The sequence below is a fragment of the Aricia agestis genome, chromosome Z (genome assembly GCF_905147365.1).
Source record: "Aricia agestis chromosome Z, ilAriAges1.1, whole genome shotgun sequence".
NCBI classification, from domain to species: Eukaryota; Metazoa; Arthropoda; class Insecta; order Lepidoptera; family Lycaenidae; genus Aricia; species Aricia agestis.
Window position 1 is genome coordinate 35,062,392 of NC_056428.1, and position 21,631 is coordinate 35,084,022.

General features: G+C 37.2%; 1 protein-coding gene across 1 annotated transcript in view; it reads right to left on the reverse strand.

Annotated features, from left to right (window-relative positions):
• Nucleotides 1-4,074: 4,074 nt before the first annotated feature.
• LOC121739282 (eukaryotic translation initiation factor 3 subunit A) overlaps nt 4,075-21,631 on the reverse strand; it is a 56,092-nt gene continuing 38,535 nt past the window's right edge. The window contains exons 8-11 of the mRNA XM_042131649.1: nt 16,079-16,230; nt 11,019-11,123; nt 10,478-10,645; nt 4,075-4,326 (exon numbers count right to left, since the gene is read on the reverse strand). Coding sequence (XP_041987583.1) covers nt 4,205-4,326; nt 10,478-10,645; nt 11,019-11,123; nt 16,079-16,230 — 547 coding nt within the window. The 3' untranslated portion in view covers nt 4,075-4,204. The remainder of the gene's footprint in view (nt 4,327-10,477; nt 10,646-11,018; nt 11,124-16,078; nt 16,231-21,631) is intronic.

Here is a 21,631-nt window from a genome sequence, read left to right on the forward strand (position 1 = left end):
AACTAATCATACCTACTTTATTATATATTGTTTTTATTTATAACTAGCTGTTGCCTGCGACTTCGTCCGCGTGGACTTTAGTTTATAGCGCGCGGTGTCAACAAAATTTGTGTCAAATTTAAAAACTTTTTAAAACCCCGGTAACTGGTACCCCTCTTAGGGCCGCGCTACACCGGAATGGCAGCGCTGAAAGTGCTCGCCTCGCCGCTGCCATTCCGGTGTAGCGCGGCCCTTAATTAATCAAAATACCCAAAAACAGCTGTGCAGTGTGCACATAATCTATACTAATATTATAAATGCGAAAGTATCTCTGTCTGTCTGTCTGTCTGTCAGTCTCGCTTTCACGCCAAACGCCAAAACTACCGAACTGATTGTAATGAAATTTTGTATACAGATAGTCTTAAGCCTGAGAAAGGACATAGGCTACTTTTTTACCGAAAAAAAGGGTTGTAAGGGGGTGAAAATGCATAAATTTGTTCAAATTAAGTTAGTTCCAACAATTCATAATAGATGGCGTGCGTCTTCTACATCGCGCTGACGCTTGCTCAAAAGTCTTTCTATAAGAGGTGGTATCATCTTCCATCTAAGTTTCGATTTTTTTCGATTGTTGATCTATTCTACGGTAGGTATTAAATAACTCAGTACTTTATCTGTGCAGTGACGTAACCTTAAACCTATCAATGATAAATAGTTTATGGGTAAAGTTGTGTAATTGGGGGGCTAAATAAGCTTTAAAATTTGGCATAAAATATAAAGTTTAATATAAAAAAATGAAATACTTATTGTGTGCACACTGGACAGCTGTATTGATTTAAGGGGTACCAGGGTTTTTTTATAAAAGCATTTGACACCAATTTTGTTGACATCGCGCGCTATAAACTGAAGTCCACGCGGACGAAGTCGCGGGCAACAGCTAGTATTAAATATACGCGATGGTTTGCTAGGTAACTAAAAAGAGTGAAATTATTATTTTTAACAAAAAATTAAAACCGACTTCTAAGGTAAAAACAATAATAACATCCTTAAAATATGAACTAAAAAGTATTAAATAATTTTTCTTATCTAATAGTGCCTTTTTCCGAATTCGGCTAAACCTCAACTATTTCTGTACTCAATCTTCATAATTTTGAAGTCGGTGCCAGTTCCAAAAGTTTCAAATATTCTGTCAGAGGACTGAAGATTCAGCTATCTGGTATATATGTTACGCTCAAAGACCGAAAACGCTGTTGCGCGTGTGCGCGTCTAAAGTCGGTCCTGCACCTGATCTCTCGCCAGCGCTCCATTGGGTTATGAGAGTAAAGAATAGTACTCTTGTGTATTGCGCACACACTTGGGCACTATAAAATTACTCCTGCGTAACTGGCCTGGTTTCGTTGAAACCAGAGTGCTCTTGTGTATTGCGCACACACTTAAGCACTATAAAATTACTCCTGCTTAACTGACCTGGTTTCATTGAAACCAGAGTGATCTTGTGTATTGCGCACACACTTGGGCACTATAAAATAACTCATGCGTACCTGGCCTGATTTCATTGAAACCAAAGTGCTCTTGTGTATTGCGCACACACTTGGGCACTATAAAATTACTCCTGCTTAACTGGCCTGGCTTCATTTAAACCAGAGTGCTTTTGTGTATTGCGCACACACTTGGGCACCATAAAACCACTCCTGCGTAACGTGCTCTTGTGTATTGCTCACGCACTTGGGCACTATAAAATTACCCCTGCGTAACTGGCCTAGTTTCATTGAAACCAGAGTGCTCTTGTGTATTGCGCACACACTTGGGCGCTATAAAATTACTCCTGCGTAACACGGCCTGGTTTCAGAACGCGTCGTGGCCGTTTTCATTAGGGCCACAACACGAATTCGCGTCGTGGCTGTTTTAAATGCTCAGAACGCGTCATGGTTTTACTCGATTACCACAACGCGTTGTGGTCGAATAGCGCGTCAGCCACGACACGAATTTCGCTTTGTGGTATTTCTGTGATTACCAGAACGCGTCGTGGCCGTTTTCACTAGGGCCACGACACGAAATTCGCGTCGTGGCCGTTTCACTATTACCACAACGCGTTGTGAGCCATTTTTTCGCTCACTGAACGTTTTCGGTCTTTGAGCGTAACATATATAATATGCACGGCCACGCGCATGCGTGGACGTGCACGGATTTATTTCTTTGACTACGTGGGTCAACGTTTCCACTGCCTATGTACACGCTTCCGTGTATCCCGCAAAGACTTCTATTTAAACTGATGTAGACATGCCATACGCACCAAATGTTCCGCCGTTCCAATAGAGCTAATTCACACCATTGCAGTCAGTCTTCACTGGCACGCTGTACGCGACGGTCGTATGCGAGTGTGTACGGTTAGGAAAGAAATTTTTAAAACAAACTTAGTTTTATTTTCAGATACTAAATGTAATCAAAGGGCAAAATGCTATCTTGTGTTGTAGGATTTTGTAAAAAATTCACAAATAAATCTTCAGGGATTACCTTTTACAGCTGTAACTATCATAATTGTTCACAATAGATGAATAATTTTTACCTGACTACAGCAAAGCAAGAAGTAAGAGTTAAGTATGTGTCTCTATCTCTCTCTCATGCTATGTATGTATGTATGTATGTATATATTACTGTTAATTTGCGTAAGCCAGTTAGAGTGCAGATTAACGCGGTATTCTGCAGATTATCTGGGTAAGTCAGTTAAAGTGCAAAAAATTGATTATATTCTTACATTACTAGATAATCTGCAGAATATCTAGGTAATCTGAAGACTACTGACCATGGATACGGTAAATTGCATAAAACAGGTTCTTGTTTGAATAAATGATATTATTTAGTTGTAGGTATAGGGATTATTGAATTTAATTTTTAGGACCTTAACAAAGGAATAAAATATTAAAATTTAAGTAACTAAAGTATTACTGCACTGATAAAATGTAACAGATCAAATCAAATAGAAAAAAAAACAATAATAAACAGTCTAATGTTAGCCATACACGCAACGGTCTACCGGAGAGGTCTACCTGCGCAGGTATGCCTGCTCAAGTAAATCGGAATGTGTGTGGGAATAGACCTGTGCAGTTGCTTGGACCTGCGCATTCGACCGGCGCGGCGCAAAATCGAGAATCAATTCTTTCGAATACCTGCAGGTGACCCCTTTCGGTAGACCGTAGCAAGTGTGGTAGCCATAAGGTTAACATGCTTAAGTCAAAATTTTTTAGGACATAGACGAAGGAAGAGTTCACAAAAGGGTGGTTTGATGATGGGAATCATGAGGAAATAAAAAAAATATCAACTAGCCAATTCCATACATTAAAACTAAGTTTTCTCGATATAATATTATATCGATTTTCGATAAATTATCGTGCTTATAAAAAGCACGATAATTGGGTTCCAGTAATAAAGCTTATAGGTACAAGACCACTTTTAACCGCAGAGAAACGTTTTTTTTTAATGAAATAAGGGGGCAAACGAGCAAACGGGTCACCTGATGGAAAGCAACTTCCGTCGCCCATGGACACTCGCAGCATCAGAAGAGCTGCAGGTGCGTTGCCGGCCTTTTAAGAGGGAATAGGGTAATAAGGGAGGGTAGGTAAGTGAAGGGAATAGGGGAGGGTAGGGAAGGGAATATGGTAGGGGATTGGGCCTCCGGTAAACTCACTCACTCGGCGAAACACAGCGCAAGCGCTGGTTCACGCCGGTTTTCTGTGAGAACGTGGTATTTCTCCGGTCGATCCGGCCCATTCGTGCCGAAGCATGGCTCTCCCACGTATATGTTTTATTCCTATGGATAAGGAAGTTTGTGGAAACAGCTAGTTAGAAATATTTTCGAAAGAAACAACTTAGATTCAAACAAAAATAGTTAGTGGATTAGTAATACTTTGATGTCAACGTAAGTATTTTTCTACATTATTGCTTAAAAAAATGCGAGAACTTGAAAGTCAAAAAAAATATACAGGGTGCAATTAAACCTTCCTGCCAAATTTTTTCATTCATTATTATAATAATAATATGATATTCTACCTCCTTTAATTTAATTTAATATTATTATGCAAAATGTTTAGAAATTACATCAAAAGTGACACACCGAATTTATTAATCAAAAAGGCAATAACAAGTTTAATTAAATACCTCAGTCATCGATTTAGAACGATTCACATCACATCCATTGCTCAAAATATTGTAATAATTATTTAAATACAGGTTACTTCTTTGTGTCTGGCACGTCAAACTCGCTGACTTGGGAGTCCACCAATTGCTGGCTCCTGAGCTTGATCATCGCGTGGCTCGGCACGTTTGGGTCCTCCATCTCAAACTCTATGAGACCTGTATAGAGACATATTATCATAATATTATTAATACGTGAGCGAAAAACTTTGTAACCCTTTTTATGTAAAATGGGGAAACGTAGGTGCATGAAATTTCGCACAGTTATAGTTTATAAAGAGTGCATCGAGCTAATATTATTTTAAAATTATGCTTTTATCATAAATTTTTTTAACAAATAAAACATTACACACACTACAACACACACACTAGAAACAAGCCTATACGTATATACATAATACATCTTATATATAAAATTCTCGTGTCACAATGTTAGTCACCGTACTCCTCCGAAACGGCTTTATTGATTTTAACCAAATTTTATATGCATATTCAGTGGGTCTGAGAATCTGATACTGGGTACTTATTATGTCGGCTGTACACTCTCGCCGAGACACAGCGAGGCGGCCCGAGTGCGAGAGTGTAAATGGGTGCGCTCGCCTCGTCTCGCCTGTCTCGGACCCTCTCGGTCCGGTGTCGGTATTTTGCGCCCGAGACAAAGGGTCTCGCGACTAAAGCGAGCGCATTACTGTACACTCCCGCGTTTTTCACTACTAGCACAGAATAGATAATAGTACAAGTCTACTAGTCGCGCCGCTAGACAGTGCAGAACAGAAAAATAACAATAATAAACGTCATTAACAGTCATTATCTGTGAGAAATAAAATTAAATATGATTATAGATCTTTGGATTACAATGATATCTTTCGATGCATGTATCGACCACCATGCATCGAAAGATATCATTCATCGACCATCGTAGATACGTTTTATTGTGTAAATATTTGGTAATCACTAATTATTTATAATAGCTCATAGCACAGAGAGCTACGGCAGCTGCAAGAGAAGTGTTTTCGTCCATCTCATAGAGAAAAATAATGGTCCATCTTCTCTGAGTTCATAACTGCGACTGAACTAAGCGAGAATGTACATGATCGCACTCGGGCAAGGGGCTCTCGCACGAGACTCTCGCCCGAAAGCTCTCGGCGAGAGTGTACAGCCGACATAATATTGATAAGTGCATATTTTTGTTGAATAAATAATAGTAAATTATTACAACACGAGACTGACGGCGACCATTGTTTGTGGGACGGTATAGCGATGGACGTTGTCATGGTAACATACTTATTTAGTCACTTCAATAAAATAATATGGGTGAAATACTTGATTTATATTATGGCAAAGCAACGTTTGCCGGGACAGCTAGTATTAATAATATGTTGAAGTCTGTTGTCAAATTTAAAATAGATTGAGTTTTTTTTATTGAATCTCAAATACTGTTAGACAATTATTACACGGCCAGTCTGTCATCATTTGACTTTATTAGTCTGTCGCCAGACCTGACTGTCGCAGGAATTACATAATAATATTATGTCTAAAAAATAATAAAGTAAATTTTTTGACAATAGAATAATAGTGGGGTAAGAGGGATGCGGGGGGAAGAGAAACTGTAACAAGAAAACTATAACGCCGAGGTCTATGGTCAGTACGTCGATAAAACAGTAAAGCTTAGGCCAAACCAACGCGACCAAGCGACTGCGAAGCGGGAGCGTCAAGTTGTCAAATGTGTGTTTTCTAACTAGACTTCTTTTTTAAACCATTTGACAACTTGACGCTCCCGCTTCGCAGTCGCTTGGTCGCGTAGGTTTGGCCTAAGCTTTAGGTATAGTTCATAATAATAATATCTAAGAAAGATAGATGAAGCTACGACACGGCAACTACGCGAGTAAAAGAGAGAAAAAAAATCAGTTGTCAAACTAAAAAAACCAACACTATAGCGGCGTTCCTTGTTTGTGTTATTAAAATATTAAAAACATCAGTTTTGCGGTTGATTGCTATGGAAAGTGTAAAATTTGTTACGTTTAATCTTTATTTTCTATGTATTGTAGGTATTGTTTGTAGTGTGTGTTTTTAGTGGTTTTTCGATGTCAATAAAAACATAGCTCTCAAAATGGCAAGCTGGGAAAGAGGAACGGCTATACCAGGTTAAGAGAAACGTATGTCCCTCTTTCTCGGTTTCAGGGGTTAACAAACATTTTTAGAATCCGCTAAAATACCGGCTGACTTTTAATACTGGCCAAGATTTGTAGGATGAATCTACCCTATGACTATGAACAACTTTTTCTATGGGACCAACTTTCGTACCCGAAATAAAAAGTCAGCTGTTCCATACAAAAGTATCCATTAGCTGTGACCAAAATGTATGAAATAGTAGACTCTTTCTTTCGAGTTCTTTCGAGTACTGGCCACTGGCCAAGATTTGTAGGATGAATCTACCCTATGACTATGAACAACTTATTCTATGGGACCAACTTTCGTACCCGATATAAAAAGTCAGCTGTTCCATACAAAAGTATCCATTAGATGTGACCAAAATGTATGAAATAGTAGACTTTTTCTTTCGAGTACGAAAGTTGGTCCCATACAAAAGGTTAAGGTTTATCCTACAGGTTTTTTCCAAGTAATATTATAAAATATGCGAAAGTCTGTCTTTCTATATGTTTGTCTGTTGCATTTTCACGCCTAAAACCAATCTCAAGAAATTTGGAAGGTAGGTAGCTTGACACCCGGGGCTAGGGGCATAGGCTTCATTTTAACCGATCTAACCGGGACACTAAAGGCGGTTCATGTTTTGAAAAATTGTGCAACGCGTGATATAACCAAAACGCGGTCGAAGTCGCGGGCGGAAAGGTATTTTTTAATACATTCATAATAGTTTAGCACCTCTGACCCTACCTATATGTTCCTGTTACCCCAAATTTCGTTTTTGTAATATTAAATATGTATGGGCAATGTAATAATAATATTATATCCATACTTACTAATATTATAAAATATGCGAAAGTGTGCCTGTCTGTCTGTTACCTCTTAACGCCCAAACCGCTGAACCGTTTTTAATTAAATTTCGTACAGAGATACTTTGAGATAGGATACTTTTTATCCTGGAAAAATGTATAGTAAAAATGTATGTAGCGCTTTAGGCTCTGGTTAAACATGCATATTATATTATTATTTCATTGCGAAAGGTGTAGCTGGTTATTTATTTAGTACCTATAGCATGGGCGTACCCAGGTTCTGGGCCAGGGAGGGGCAAATTACCCAGGTTCTTGGCCAGGGAGGGGCAAATTACGCAGATTCTCGGCCAGGGGGGGGGGCAAATCAGATTTAGTAATTTTTAGTTGTATTTCAAACAAATGCCAAGAATTCGTTATTTTTATAGATGAAAGTACTAGATAATAATAATAATAATAATAATAGCTCCTACACCGGTTTCGGTGACGGTGGCCGGTTTCATTGAAACCAGGCCAGCTACGCAGGAGTAATTTTATAGTGCCCAAGTGTGTGCGCAGTACACAAGAGCACTCTCTATTCCTTTACTCTCATAACCCAGTGGGACGGAAGACCGACACGACCGGCGAGAGATCAGGCGCAGGACCGACTTTTTACATGCCCATCCGACGCATGGATCATCTTACTTGTCAGACAATCAGGTGATCAGCCTGCATTGTCCTAACCAAACTTGGAAATAACATGTTTCCAACGCGGGAATCGAACCCACGACCTCCGAATCAAGAGCCGCGCTCTATACCACTAGACCACGGAGGCGTTATAGATAATATACTTAGTAGGGACGTCAACATGATCCAGGGGGGGCAGCTGCCCCCCCCCCTGCCCCCCCCCCCTCGGTACGCCCATGACCTATAGTATAATATTAGTTTTACGAAATTTCTGAGAAGACATAATATTTAAGCGCAAATGTCTACCAAAAACGGTTGTGAGAAAACCTAAGAAAGTAATAGATTTAAATAAAATATAGATTTAGTGGTAATTTAGACTTCACTATAAGTGAGAGTAGTTTACCAACCTATTTCCTACCCAATAGAAGTGCAATAATTTTAGTAATAAGTATACATTCATAATTGTATCACGCACTGAGTAAAGTCAGTTGTAAGTCTGTGATCAAATGTAAGCAGTATTGGCAATTGCTATAATTGCCAATACTGCTTATTGTATACAATACTGCTAATTGCAATGCCAATACAGTATTGAATCTGTCATAGACGATAGCGAGGGGAGCGATTGAATCCGGCTATGTCTATATTGCTGCACTAAGGGCTCACACACACAACCGCGATGCTTTTTTTTTTAAATAAAATAAGGGGGCAAACGAGCAAAAGGGTCACCTGATGGGAAGCAACTACCGTCGCCCATGGACACTCGGAACATCAAAAGAGCTGCAGGTGCGTTGCCGGCCTTTTAAGAGGGAATACGCTCTTTTCTTGAAGGTTTGCAGGTCGTATAGGTCCGGAAATACTGCTGGTGAAAGTTCGTTCCAGAGTTTTACAGTGCGTGTGCAGAAAGTTACGCGAGAAACGCAGGGTGGAAGAGTGCCACTTATCAAGGTGATGAGGATGGTATATATTTTGGGGAAAAGTTGCAGGTGGTATGATTCCGAACAATTCCTCAGAGCACTCCAAGGGGTCGAAGCTGTTTGAAACGCTATGGCAGTCAACAATTCGAGCGGCCCTTCGTTGGATACAATTCAGAGGGAGCAGTTGGTATTTTGGCGCTCCTGCCCAGAGATGAGAACAACATTGCATATGAGGCCGAACCTGCGCCTTGTAAAATTGTACAAGGTGTATCAAAATTAAGTGATAATAATTTTGGGTGTGTATGAGTCCCCTGTATGGATTTCATTGTGAAAGTAGAAGCGCTGAAAGAGCAACTATTTTTAAACTTTTGTATGCGAAAACCTACGAATAATAAAAACTAAGGAATCGTAACTCCCATACTATTACCGTTGGTTCCTTTTGATCTGTCATGTAACGTGAGCCTAGTACCGCTCAAGGTCACCTAAATATTACAAATGTATTGAAATGTGTACCTAAGGTACACTTTTTTGACAAGTATTGTGGAGCATGTTTTTTGACGAAGTTACTTTTCCTTAGTTTTTATTATTCGTAGGCGAAAACTCCTCGCGCTGGGGCGCTTGCCCATACAAAACAAAAAAAAAGTAGCCTTTCAGCGCTGCTAATTTCACCGCGAATTCTCTACGAGGAACACGTACTACACAGTTCACACCCTAAAGTATTATCACCTGGTTTTGTTTCACCCTGTAGGCATATGTCGCAGTCATATTCTGCTTGAATCTGCTATTTGATTTAATGACTTGGGAATTCATTTAATTAACAGTTAAAGACTTCACAAGTTGGCTTTAATCATTTTAAAAGGGAGTTTCCTATTTCCTTTCCGGTTTCCCGGTATCAAGTCTCAAATTATCACCATACCAAAATTTTAGAACAATCAGTTCTGCGGTTTAGGCATGAACAGATAACAGACAGACAGGCAGACAGACACACTTTAGCATTCATAATATTAATTTGGATGATCTCAAATTCTATTCCGATTGCGTCCTCCGTATGAGCCCTAAGCCCAGCCTGACCTATAAGATAATCCGTTTACGATCAAAGAAGCGTTGTGACCACTGCAGTATCATCGTAATAAATCCAGTAATTGAAGACCGCAGACCAAACCTACACCGGCTAGACCAAATTCTGTTTCTAGTTGCCCAAGTTATTAATTACTTAGTACGAAAGCTGCAGAGTTTCAGAAATTCAATTTGTGTAATAAGGCTGGTTGCTTTGAGTATTTCTAAGAAACTCTTGAATGTGCTTTTACGATTGATAATTTAATTGAAATCGACATTATCGTAATAATAATAATAATATCTATGGACGCTTTACAATTCACACCACGTCAGTCTGGCCCCGTGCTATTACTCGTAGTACCTGAAGGACTTGTGTTACGGGTACCAGACAACGGAAATATATTACACATATACTTAAGATTTTTATTATATCGTACATATATTTAATACACATCCAAGATCCAGAAGAACAAAACTTTTTGTTCCGTCGGCGGGATTCGAACCCGCGACCCTCGACTTGCGCTACCGACGCGCTACCAACTGAGCCACAGAGGTCGTAATATCGTTATAACATGACGGCTGGCTGACTGGTACATTTGCCTCGATGGAAACTAATTCCTTTTATTTACATCGGTTAAGACTTAAGCGGTTAAAGCGTAAAAAAAGTCACAGACAGAGTAACATACGTATTCATAATGTTAGTACATAATATTATATTAATACCAGCTTCTGCAACGACGTCTTCCTTGAAATTGTCCTTCATGTACTTGGAAAGGGTATTATGGTAGAATAGATTGGCGTTCGCTCTAGTCGTATCAGTCATCTCTATCTTAGACGCCGCTTGCACCAGCACATTTAGTTTCTGACGAGCAACCGACAGTAATTTGTCCACTGAAAAAAAGAAAATGTTGTGTCCATGATGCGAGTTTAAAACTTTGGACCCAAAAATTCGTTAAAAAATTCTTGATTTGAAAACAGTTGTGCTAAGTACGTTGTGTCCGTTTATAAAATATGGCGCATACTACGAGACAAGTCACAAAATTACATATACTTTTTACATTTAAAATTAGCGCTTCTAGAGATCAAACAAAGATTAATCTATATTCTATAAAGTTCAATAATATACGTCTTTAATATTTGAATAAAACAACATAAAACATTATTTTCATCAAAAGGGCTAACCTTAAATGAATAAATTAGTCCAACCTTTAACTAACTAAAAAGTGTTTCAACTTTCATCTAAGGGAAGGTTTTGACAACTTACAATCTGCCTCCACTTCAGGTACTTTTTGCGTGAAACTGTCTGGCAAATCCAGAGCTTGTTTAAAAGAGGGTGGTGGTCCTTGTTTTTTTTGAACATTTGGAGTACCTAACAACACAACAATAATTGTTAATTAATATTCATCTTACATCTGAGTAATATATAAAATTTTCGTGTCACGGTGTGCGTAATTGGCTAATTAAACTCCTCTGAAACGGCTCGACCGATTTTCGTGAATCTTAGCGAGCATATCGGCTAGGGTTGACCGCTGAGAATCGGACAACATCTACTTTTTACCCGACTGTCAGGAGGGTTATGATTTTAGCGCGTATCTTGTATGTTTGTGAATTGTGATATTTTTTATTACCTCGTATCTTCAGAACCGCTAAGTGGATTTTTGAGGTATCGCTAGATTTGTCTTAATATCCCAAGTGTTCTTAAATAGGTGACATTAAAAAAAACAAAATGGCGGATTTTAGACGGCATGATGTGAGTCATGTGAGATAAAAAAATAAAAATTCTACTAAGCATATCGAGTGTGGTATCAAAATGAAGGATTTTAAACACTGATTCTAAATATGTATATAACTTGCAGTTTTAATATTAAATAGAACGATAAATAAGTAATAAAAAAAACCTTAGATTGATTGTCGAAATGATTAGATGACTACAAACTAAAAAGTCGCCAATAAAATAAATGAATTCAAAAATTAAAAAAAAAACCCGACTGCAAAACAATTTTAACTAATTAAAAAAACCCCCGCCAACTTTAAAAAGTAATGAAAAAATATATTTTACTGACTTTAAGTTTAAATAATTCCTAAGTGTAATGTAATATTTTAGTCCATAATTGTTGTCACGGTGTGTCGGGGGACCGCCAACAGTGTCTTCTGCATTTCGTATCGCCATGTCACTGATTGTCTCGATTTGGTTTGCTGAAAACTGACCCTTAAACTATAATGTTATGTGAAATCAAACATCTACATTAGCGGTCCTCCGACACACCTTGACAACAATTATGGACTAAAATATCACTTTACACTTAGGAATTATTTAAACTTAAAGCCAGTAAAATATATTATTTCATTACTTTTTAAAGTTGTTTGGCGGGGATTTTTTTTTTAATTTATTAATTTTATTTTATTTCATGCTTTTTAAACTTGTCGACGGGTGCAAAGTAAAAAAAGTCATCTGCAATTTTGAGTTTTTCGTTTTTTTGTAGAAACTAGCTTAAAATATCATGTTCTACAACATAACAAAAACAAAAATTCAAATATCACCTTATTTCTGGTACTTTTGTCACGTAAAAGAAGACATCTACTCCTGTTTTGTGAAATTGCACGACGTAGATGCGGATAACTACCGCTGATCGTCTATACGCGGGACGCGCGGGGTTAATGTTATGCGGCATAAGCGGCTATCTGCCATATAGCTTTTTCTACGTTGCGATTGTGATTTAGATGTCTCAATTTACTTTTGTAAATTAGTATTGTTTGTTATGTTTATGAGTACCTTTCTATGTTAATTCTTATTGTTATTATATTAATTGACTTCTAATTTCTTTCTGTTATTTTTTACTGTTGTTTCATGTTCAGAAAGTCCAAAACAACTTTTTAAAGAAGTTGAAAGTTTCCAGAACATAAACGATAGATTTATCGAGCAAAATACTGTGTTGCCCGATGAAGAATTATTGAACTTCTATAGAAAACCTTGATGTATCAGCGATGAATACAAATGAATATAAGTTAACTTCGTAAGATAAGTCCCCATGATTTGAATACTCTGGGCCAGTCACACCAGTTCACTCTCAGTCTAAAATATAAAATGATTTTGAAAATTTGGATGTCGATCTAAGCAAATTATTAAATACGCCAACGCCCTCAGAATACAATTCATCACTTCAAGTCCGCCGCGTCCATTATCAGTATTAGATCAAAATATTATGTCTTTTTTATTAAACAGATAGTTTGATCTCATATAATCTATGACCTGCTTGAGTTTATTAACTCATATATCGAGCCATCGAGTATATTATCCCTCTCAAACTGTGAATCTTCTAAAGACAACACCATTGATACTTCTTCGACAGTGGAGGCATCAAGTGAATATTCTACGCCTTCCTCGTTAAACGGTAGAAAAAGACGTCAGTTCAGTATTGATCTAAAGAAAAGGCGATTGAGAAATAAAGACACGTGTATTGACACATGACGTAAATTACGACAAAATTTAGGTAAACAAAATATGCAAAACATCATATTCCGGCATTTGCAAGTTTAACTGTAGCGCAAAAATATCTCGCGAAGTTTTCCTTTTAACTTATCTTTGACCGGTTTTAGGATCTCTGTGATCATGAAAAGCAATTGAGAAATAGTTGAAATAAAATTTCATTTTGTGTTCTGAAGAATCGTATACATCCCTCCGATGGTGTAAAACGTCCGGCGATGCTTATGATGTTATAATGAACACATCATGATCACAATTCACAAGTGCCAAGTACAAAGACTTACTCGTAATAAGCCTCTGCCTAAATTATAATAATTTACAATATAGTTCCTGTACTGATAATGATACTGAATACTTTTTAAATTAGTTTTAAAGTAATTAAAAATTAAAAAAATAAATAAATTTATCCAAACTAATATTAAAATGGGAAAGTATGTTTGTTTATTAATTTATTTATTTGTTTGTTTGTCCTTCCTTCACGCTCTAACTAAGAAACTAATCGTATTGTTTTTTGGCATAAACTTATTTGAAAAGATGAAACCGCCTATGTTACTAGGCTACTTTTGGTCTTGGAATAACATCATGTTTCTAAGGGAGCTTACAGGAATATTTGCATTTTACGCGATTTTCAAATTCCACGCGAGCGAAGCCGCGAGCAAAAGCTAGTATTTCATATTTTAACTTCCTTCTAAATCGTGCACCTTGCACCGAATCGACAACGTAGAAAAATATATCTACGCAATTATGTTCTGAACTTAATGTTTTTAACGTGTAAAACGGGCATTAACTACATATTTTAATAATATTAAGTGTTACACTTTACGTAGGTACTGATAATCGCACTAGTAATCGGTAAAAATACTTTAATAAATATAATTTTTAATTCCCACGTAGAAACGACCAAGTGGTAGTTAACTCAGTTGTCATATTTTCAAGCGCAATGTAGATGCAGACAACTACAATATCTCGTAAATTAAACATAAATAGAAGAAATTAAATATACATGTAGATTAATTTATAAATAATGAAACAACGATGAAAATTTCAATAAATTTGATTGGAAATTGACAAAATGGGAGCATTTTTTCCTATTATGCGCTCTCCTGAAAAGTAGCTGTTTTGTAGATGACTCTTTTTACTTTGCACCCGTCGTTGTGTTGGTTATAGTGCAGAATAATTCCTATCAACAGGATCATATTATATCCCAATGAATACCATCTAGGAATGTCCTTTTGGATGAGGTCGTCAATATGAGTCCAAACATGAAACCTCCACTTAGCTCCATATGGACTCGGCTCCTATAGAATCCAGGTGATGCTGCAGCAGCAGCATGCAAAAATTTATTGATTATCTACGTCTTACTAGTTGTCGCAATTAAAATGCTCTAAGTTGGTGAGGAGTTGGGTATCCTATTGATTACCAGGTGATGCTGCAGCACCAGGTCAACTTTCCATTAATGTGTAAATATTCATAAACGTCACGAAGTAGAATGCAATAAAGCCCACCAAACGACTGCAAGTTGCTAATCGGCCCTTCACGAACCAGATGAACCGCGATTTTTCAGCACGGAGCAGGCTGATCATGATGAACTATAGCTAAGAACATTCTCAATTAAGTCAGCTTTCAAACAAAAAAAACTAGATCAAAATTGGTCCACCCGTTTGGATGCTACGATGCCACAGACAGACAGACAGACAGACAGACCGACAGACAGACACGTCAAACTTATAACACCCCTCTTTTTTGTCGGGGGTTAAAAAGACCGAAACAAAACCTAATTCTGCCGGAGGCGCCTAATCCATGTTTTAATTGATACAACTCTTGCTTACGAGTTTCTGAATGCCAAGATGAATAGAAGGCTACATAGAAAAATGTAGAAGAACAAAGTGGATTATAAAATGCAGTCGGAAGTACCTATATTTTATGATTTATGAAATGTTAAACTTGGTCACAGAATATATATTAGGTGTGACATGCCTCGAGCCATCGAGCTATAATATGTTATAATATCATATTATATGACACGATCGTCTAAGGGCCAATTTATACTAGTGCAGAGTCGAAGCGCATCGAAGCGAATTATTAAAACTGAACATTACAAATTCAACCTTAACACCAAAGCGTTAACGCACTTTATTACTTCTGAGAATTTAAAACAGCGCGCGCATCCGCGCGAATTCGCGTGAATGCGCCCGACCAACGCTGATTGGCCTCGCAGAAGCAATGTATGCGTTATGCTCTGGAGTTAAGGTTCAATTTTCTGTGTTCAGTTTTCAGGAATTCGCTTCGCTTCGACTTTGCGCTATTATAAATTAACCCTTAGTAAAGTGCCTTAAAGCCAGTCCACACGGCGCGTTGCGTCAGTGTTGCGTCGACGCAGCGCTGCGTCCATTAGTTGCTAAGCGTTGAATAGCTATGTCCACACAGTGCGCTTTCATCTTCAATTTTCGTCATCAACTTTCATATTGGCGCATTCAATAATTGAATGCGTCAAGGAACGTAACGCCAATATTGTCATTTTTTAAGTTTTGGATACGGTCAGAACTCAGAAGTCAAGAGGGCATGCGTCTCGGCCGCGGGCATGCCTCACGTTCGCTGTTGACTGCACTATAACGCATGCCCTTGACGAACAGAAAAAGGCACAGTGTGGACTAAGCTGTTGAGTCTTATTTTTAAAAGGTTAAGTAAATAAAATGATTACATTTCAAATATTAAAAGCGGTTTAATAGTGAAGAGCTAACAGATAGAAAGTTAATATTACTTATATTTTAATTAAAAATATGTACTTATATAATGATTAATGTTTATAAGACAAATAAAATAAGGTATAATGGTCTCACCGACACTAGAGAGCAGGTGATTAATCTGTTGTAAGGAGGTTTTCATTTCTATAATAAGCTGTCCCCTTTCATCGAGGGATTTGATCAGATTTTTCTCTTCCCGCTCCTCAGTAATTAGTTGTTCCCGAAGCTTCTTTTTGTCTTGTATGTATCTGAAAGGGAATTCAGTAGTTCAGATAACTCAGACAGGGAACTAAATTGATAAAGTGTGTCAAGACACAAGTGTGAATGGGACTAACTTGAATCTTGAACAAAGATCATTTTGTCAGTACAGATTCGCTAGTAGAAATTCATAAAAAATTGGTTACAGGTGACTAACTGACTATTGATTAATTTTAAATTTTAATCTAAATGTTGTCAAATGCCAGCAATTTTAACGTCATGTACAGGCACAGAATATACTAATAATAATGCGAATAATGGCTTATGATCGTGCGGTGTATTGTATAAAAGCGGTGTAGCGGCCAACCGCTCAATTGCGCGGACGCATATAATATAGAATGCGCCTAAAGTCTAAAATACGTTGGTAAAGTAAAAAGATACTTCGGTATAATGGAGTATAATTAATAGTTACGCTTATAAAATTAAAAAAAATATATTCCACGAAAAGCAAAACAAGGCGTATTTTTAATCAATCGTCGTAGGTCACATTATTACGTAGTATATAATTACATTCTCTTTGGTAGGTCAAATAATTTTATGACAGTAACTGGAGCCATGTTCGAGCGGTCTGTATGAGAGTTAGACCCAATTTCACCAAACCTCTATCCTAACAAGGCATTACTTAACGGACCTTGGAAAATTAAACAGACTGTTAAAATATTACTTATGTCCCACAGTAAAAATTTAACAGCGGATTAGTAAATGCAATGTCAAGTGAACAACGAGTGAATAACATTCAATTCGTTCGTTCTTGTTATAAGGCGACGAAATTGCAATGTACAAGTTTAATACGACATGTTGGCTGCAATGTGTCATTTTCACCTTATTCGTATAATACGTCACTAGCTATTTGACCGAGCTTTGCTCGGTATTCGATAAAACACGAATAAAATGACATTTTCTAAAAATGATTTCTAGCTAGATCGATTTATCGCCCCCGAAACCCCCTATATACTAAATTTCATGAAAATCGTTGGAGCCGATTCCGAGATTCCAATTAAGTATATATATATATACATATATACAAGAATTACTCGTTTAAAGATGTAAGATCTGGTAGATAATGCGGCCAAATTAAAATATCACTGATCGCATACATTTCTTACACTACAACAGTTCTTTTTAATTTACCAGGTTAATAATTATTATGATCCGTCAAAGCTGAAAACATGAATCATGATACAAACTTTTATTTACTTATTTCGGTTTGGTAATTTTGATACAAGTCAGTATATTTGCAATGTCAAGGAAAATCCGAGGGCTGAATTTTTGACAAAATGAAAATAAATAATTATGCATAACATAAAAAATAATAAATAATATGTAAGGATGTGGCGAAACATGGCGGAAACACTCAAAAGTCAAAACAGATTCTTTTATTGATATTGGATATTGTCTTTGAAAGTTGTTGTTTTGACTATTATAACGGCCTGTTATATATTTAACGGACCTCCCCAGCAGGAATTAAAATTTAACACCGTGTTAGGCGATTTGACATGACATTAGCGTATGGTGGAACGCTCGATAGCTCTAACAGGCCGTTAACTAATTTAACAAGCCATTATTTATTTAACATTGCTTGATGAAACTGGGTCTTAGGCTGGTTGAATTATATGCGGCGGCGCAAAGGCGCGGTTTGTCGTCTACACCGCGAAATTATAAGAAAATGACAGCTCGACCGCACTGCTATTTAAATAAATCCATAAGAATTATAATCTCGCAGTGTAGCCGCGAAACCGCGCGTTCGGGCTAGCGCATATTAATCAAGCCTAATAGTTCTATAATGCACTTCAATACACGTTTGCTATATACGGTATAATACATGGGCTGTATGTAGATTAAAGCTTAAGTAATTAAGCATCAGTGGTCGCTTTGCTGTCGACTGTCGTTTGACATGTAAGTTCAATAGACGTCAGTCAACCGTCACCGATACATCCTCTGGCTAATGACGTAGTGGGGCGAGCATTTAGCACCATCCTTTGTTTGTGAGACTTGTAGTGTTAGCACGGCGACCAGCGGAAATGCGAAAGTATGGACAAACTGTGGAAATAAACCTAAGGTGCCGTTCCGATCTTTTTTCGTTCCGAAAAATTCAATTAAAATGCCACTTTATGACACACTATAGTATATGTCATAATGTAGGATATTATTTGAATTTTTAGAACTACAGTCTGTCATAAAGTGGCTTTTTAATTGAATTATTCGGAACTAAAAAAGATCGGAACGGCACCTTAAGTTTATCTCCACAGTTTGTGACTATAGTCTGTCATAAAGTGGCATTTTAATTGAATTTTTCGGAACGAAAAAAGATCGGAACGGCACCTTAGGTTTATTTCCACAGTTTGTCCATACTTTCGCATTTCCGCTGGTCGCCGTGCTAACACTATTGGAGTGCACATCCTGTGTGAAACGCGTACAGCCGCCATTGCCAGCGGTAGTGCATCATCATTATCATTGCTAAACGTACAGTGATACGAGATAACTATATGTAAGTATAGGGTTATTAGATAGCCCATTTATCGAAAAAGGCTATAGGCTATATTTTATCACGCTAACGCGGAGCGAAGAAATAGAGGAAAATGTGGAAAAAAACGCGGGAAATTATTTGAAAGGGCTTATCTCACGAACTACTGGAGCAATTTTTTTGTTATTTGGCACAGATAAGAAGTAGACTTGGAGGCTACTTTTTGTGGACTAATTTGTCTGTGAAATATCTAATTTACGCGGGCGAAGCTGCGCGGAACGTTATATTTCGCGTGGTCACGACATCACGCGTAAACGGCTGGACCCATTTTGCTGAAATTTGGTAAAGATACTTTGAGTTCCGAAAAAGAACATAGGATACATTTTTTTCCTGGAAAAATGTTCGGTTACTGCACAATATACTTTTATGATTTGCGCGTAAAGTTTGGCAGCTGACTGTCAACTTCATAATTGAGTGTCATGTTCTAAAATACCAATAAAATACTAACAATTTCTGTCAGATTTTAGAACATGACACACTGACACTAATTTTTAACTTTGCGCATGCGCAATGTGCATTGAAAAACGAAACGAACACGACTTTTAAGTCTCGGAAAAGGACAGGGAATACTAATTTTGTCCCGGTAAATATACGGTTTCCGCACAATAAACTTTTATGATTATCGCCTAAACTATTCAATCTATTTTGATGAAATTTGGTATGGCAATACTTTCAGTATCGGGAAAGGACAAGGGATACTTTTTATCCCGGAAAATATACGGTTCCCGCATATTTTCCGGGATAAAAAATAACTTTTATGATTCTCGCCTAAACTATTTAATCTATTTTGATGAAATTTGGCATGGAGATTGGACATACTAATTTGAATCTGGGACAAGGAATGTTTTTTGTCCCAGAAAAATTGCGGTTCCCACACAATATACTTTTTTGATTTCCGCGTAAACGACTCTATCGATGTACGGGAACAATAATTGTCAATTACTATAAACTAAAGACCACGCGGACGAAGTCGCGGGCAACAGCTAGTTATTTAATACTTTTTAGTTCATATTATAAAGATGTTATTATTGTTTTTACCTTGGAAGTCGGTTTTAATTTTTTTTTTTTAAATAATAATTGCGCCTTGTATGGAGCAATTTTTCTGTTATTTGGCACAGATAAGAAGTTGACCACGTGAAGGTGGGAATGCCGCGCGGAACGTCTAGTTATATTACAATATAATATGTACATAATACTCCTGTTGCGAATGACGGGCGTTCATAGGCTGTCTCTTTTAATTTTTACTAAAAATACGCAAAATTAAACTGTATTTTTATTACGTTTGATATAATAAGTTATTATATTATTATATACAAATTAATAAGCATGGAGAGATCGTCGCATTTTTTTTTCGGAAGTCGGGATTTTATTACAAATTACCTATCTGAGGGACCATAGGGTAATATCATCTAATCTAATCTTTGATTAAATCCTTTGACAGCATATATTTTTCTTATACTTATTCATACTGTCCCTATTAATTTATTGGCAGAGGTCTCATATTAAAGGAAAAATATTGCTCGTTTGTAAAGAGCCCTGCCGAGATCCCGAGTGAATTTTTTGATGACATTTACAGGTAGACTGGTTTTTAATTTAGTCAGGAAAATTACATCTCTGGGCATTTCGTCTAACTTTCCACCTATGTCTGTGAGTAATTTTACTGATTTGGAGTACTTAATATTCTCTTGTAATTCTCTCAGAGTTTTCCAACTTTTTCATAGTGCACTCTTTAGATCTAATCTAAATAAAACAGTAGTATATGATAATAAATAAATTTTATTACATTGTGATAATATTATGACATAGGTCATAGACAAACAGAACTTCATAGATTTGACGGGACGACGACGTCCGTCGTAACTCGTAGCCTAGTAAATGAATGCTCAAAAAGGGAGTGTGCTTGGAAAAGTCGAAAGCAGAAATTCTGACTACGGAACTTTGTTTGAAATAGTCCTAACTATTCCAAACAAAGTTCCGTAGTCAGAATTTCTACATATACTAAAAGCCCTGACCCCTCCGAGGTGAGCCGGAGGGGATAGGGGGAAATAAGGACCGTTTTTTGGTTTTTTGCCTAATTTTCGAAAACGGTGCTTCGTACAAAATTTTATTGTACTACATAAGAAAAGCTAATAAAATTCTCTACAACTTTGTCCATTACACTTTGTATCTACCTCCAAATAAGTTTTTCTTATTATTAAAATGAGTGATTCTAATGAAGAAATTCGATACATTTTAAAATTGTAAAAATGCATCCCAAGCCGCGAAAAAAATTTGTGATGTAATGGACCTAATGCAGTACCTCTGAAAGTAGCGCAAATTTGGTGTTAGCGTTTTCTATCCGGAAATTTTGATATCAAAGATGCACGTCGCTCTGGTTGCCCTGTTACGGACAAAACGGATGGCATTTTTGAAAAAGTGGAGCAAGACCGGAATATTAGTAGTTACGATATAGCTGAATAACCAACTTATATTTTGGTACGTTTGTTTAAATATAAGCAATAATTGTAATTTGGCCCCCTCACATTGGTTTTCCATTACATTTAAGAGTGTTTCATGACGTAGAAGACGTAACCACCACGGAGAAAGCGGTAGTAGGAATGACTTTTGACGCCAGAGAGACACTACAATATCCAGCACTAGCTCTGAAACTCACGAAGACGCCGTAAATACTAATTATGACGACTCATATATACAAATATTATGGTTCCTGAAAACGCGGACGTACCGTGTATGTTCAGCGACACAATCTATTCCAATGACAGAGCTGGAGAGCCATGGGTACAATATCAAAATTTTGACTTAAGGGCTATGTAGCCTGTGGACTGTGGAGGCTCCGAAGGTGACTACATACACATTTGTGATTTTTG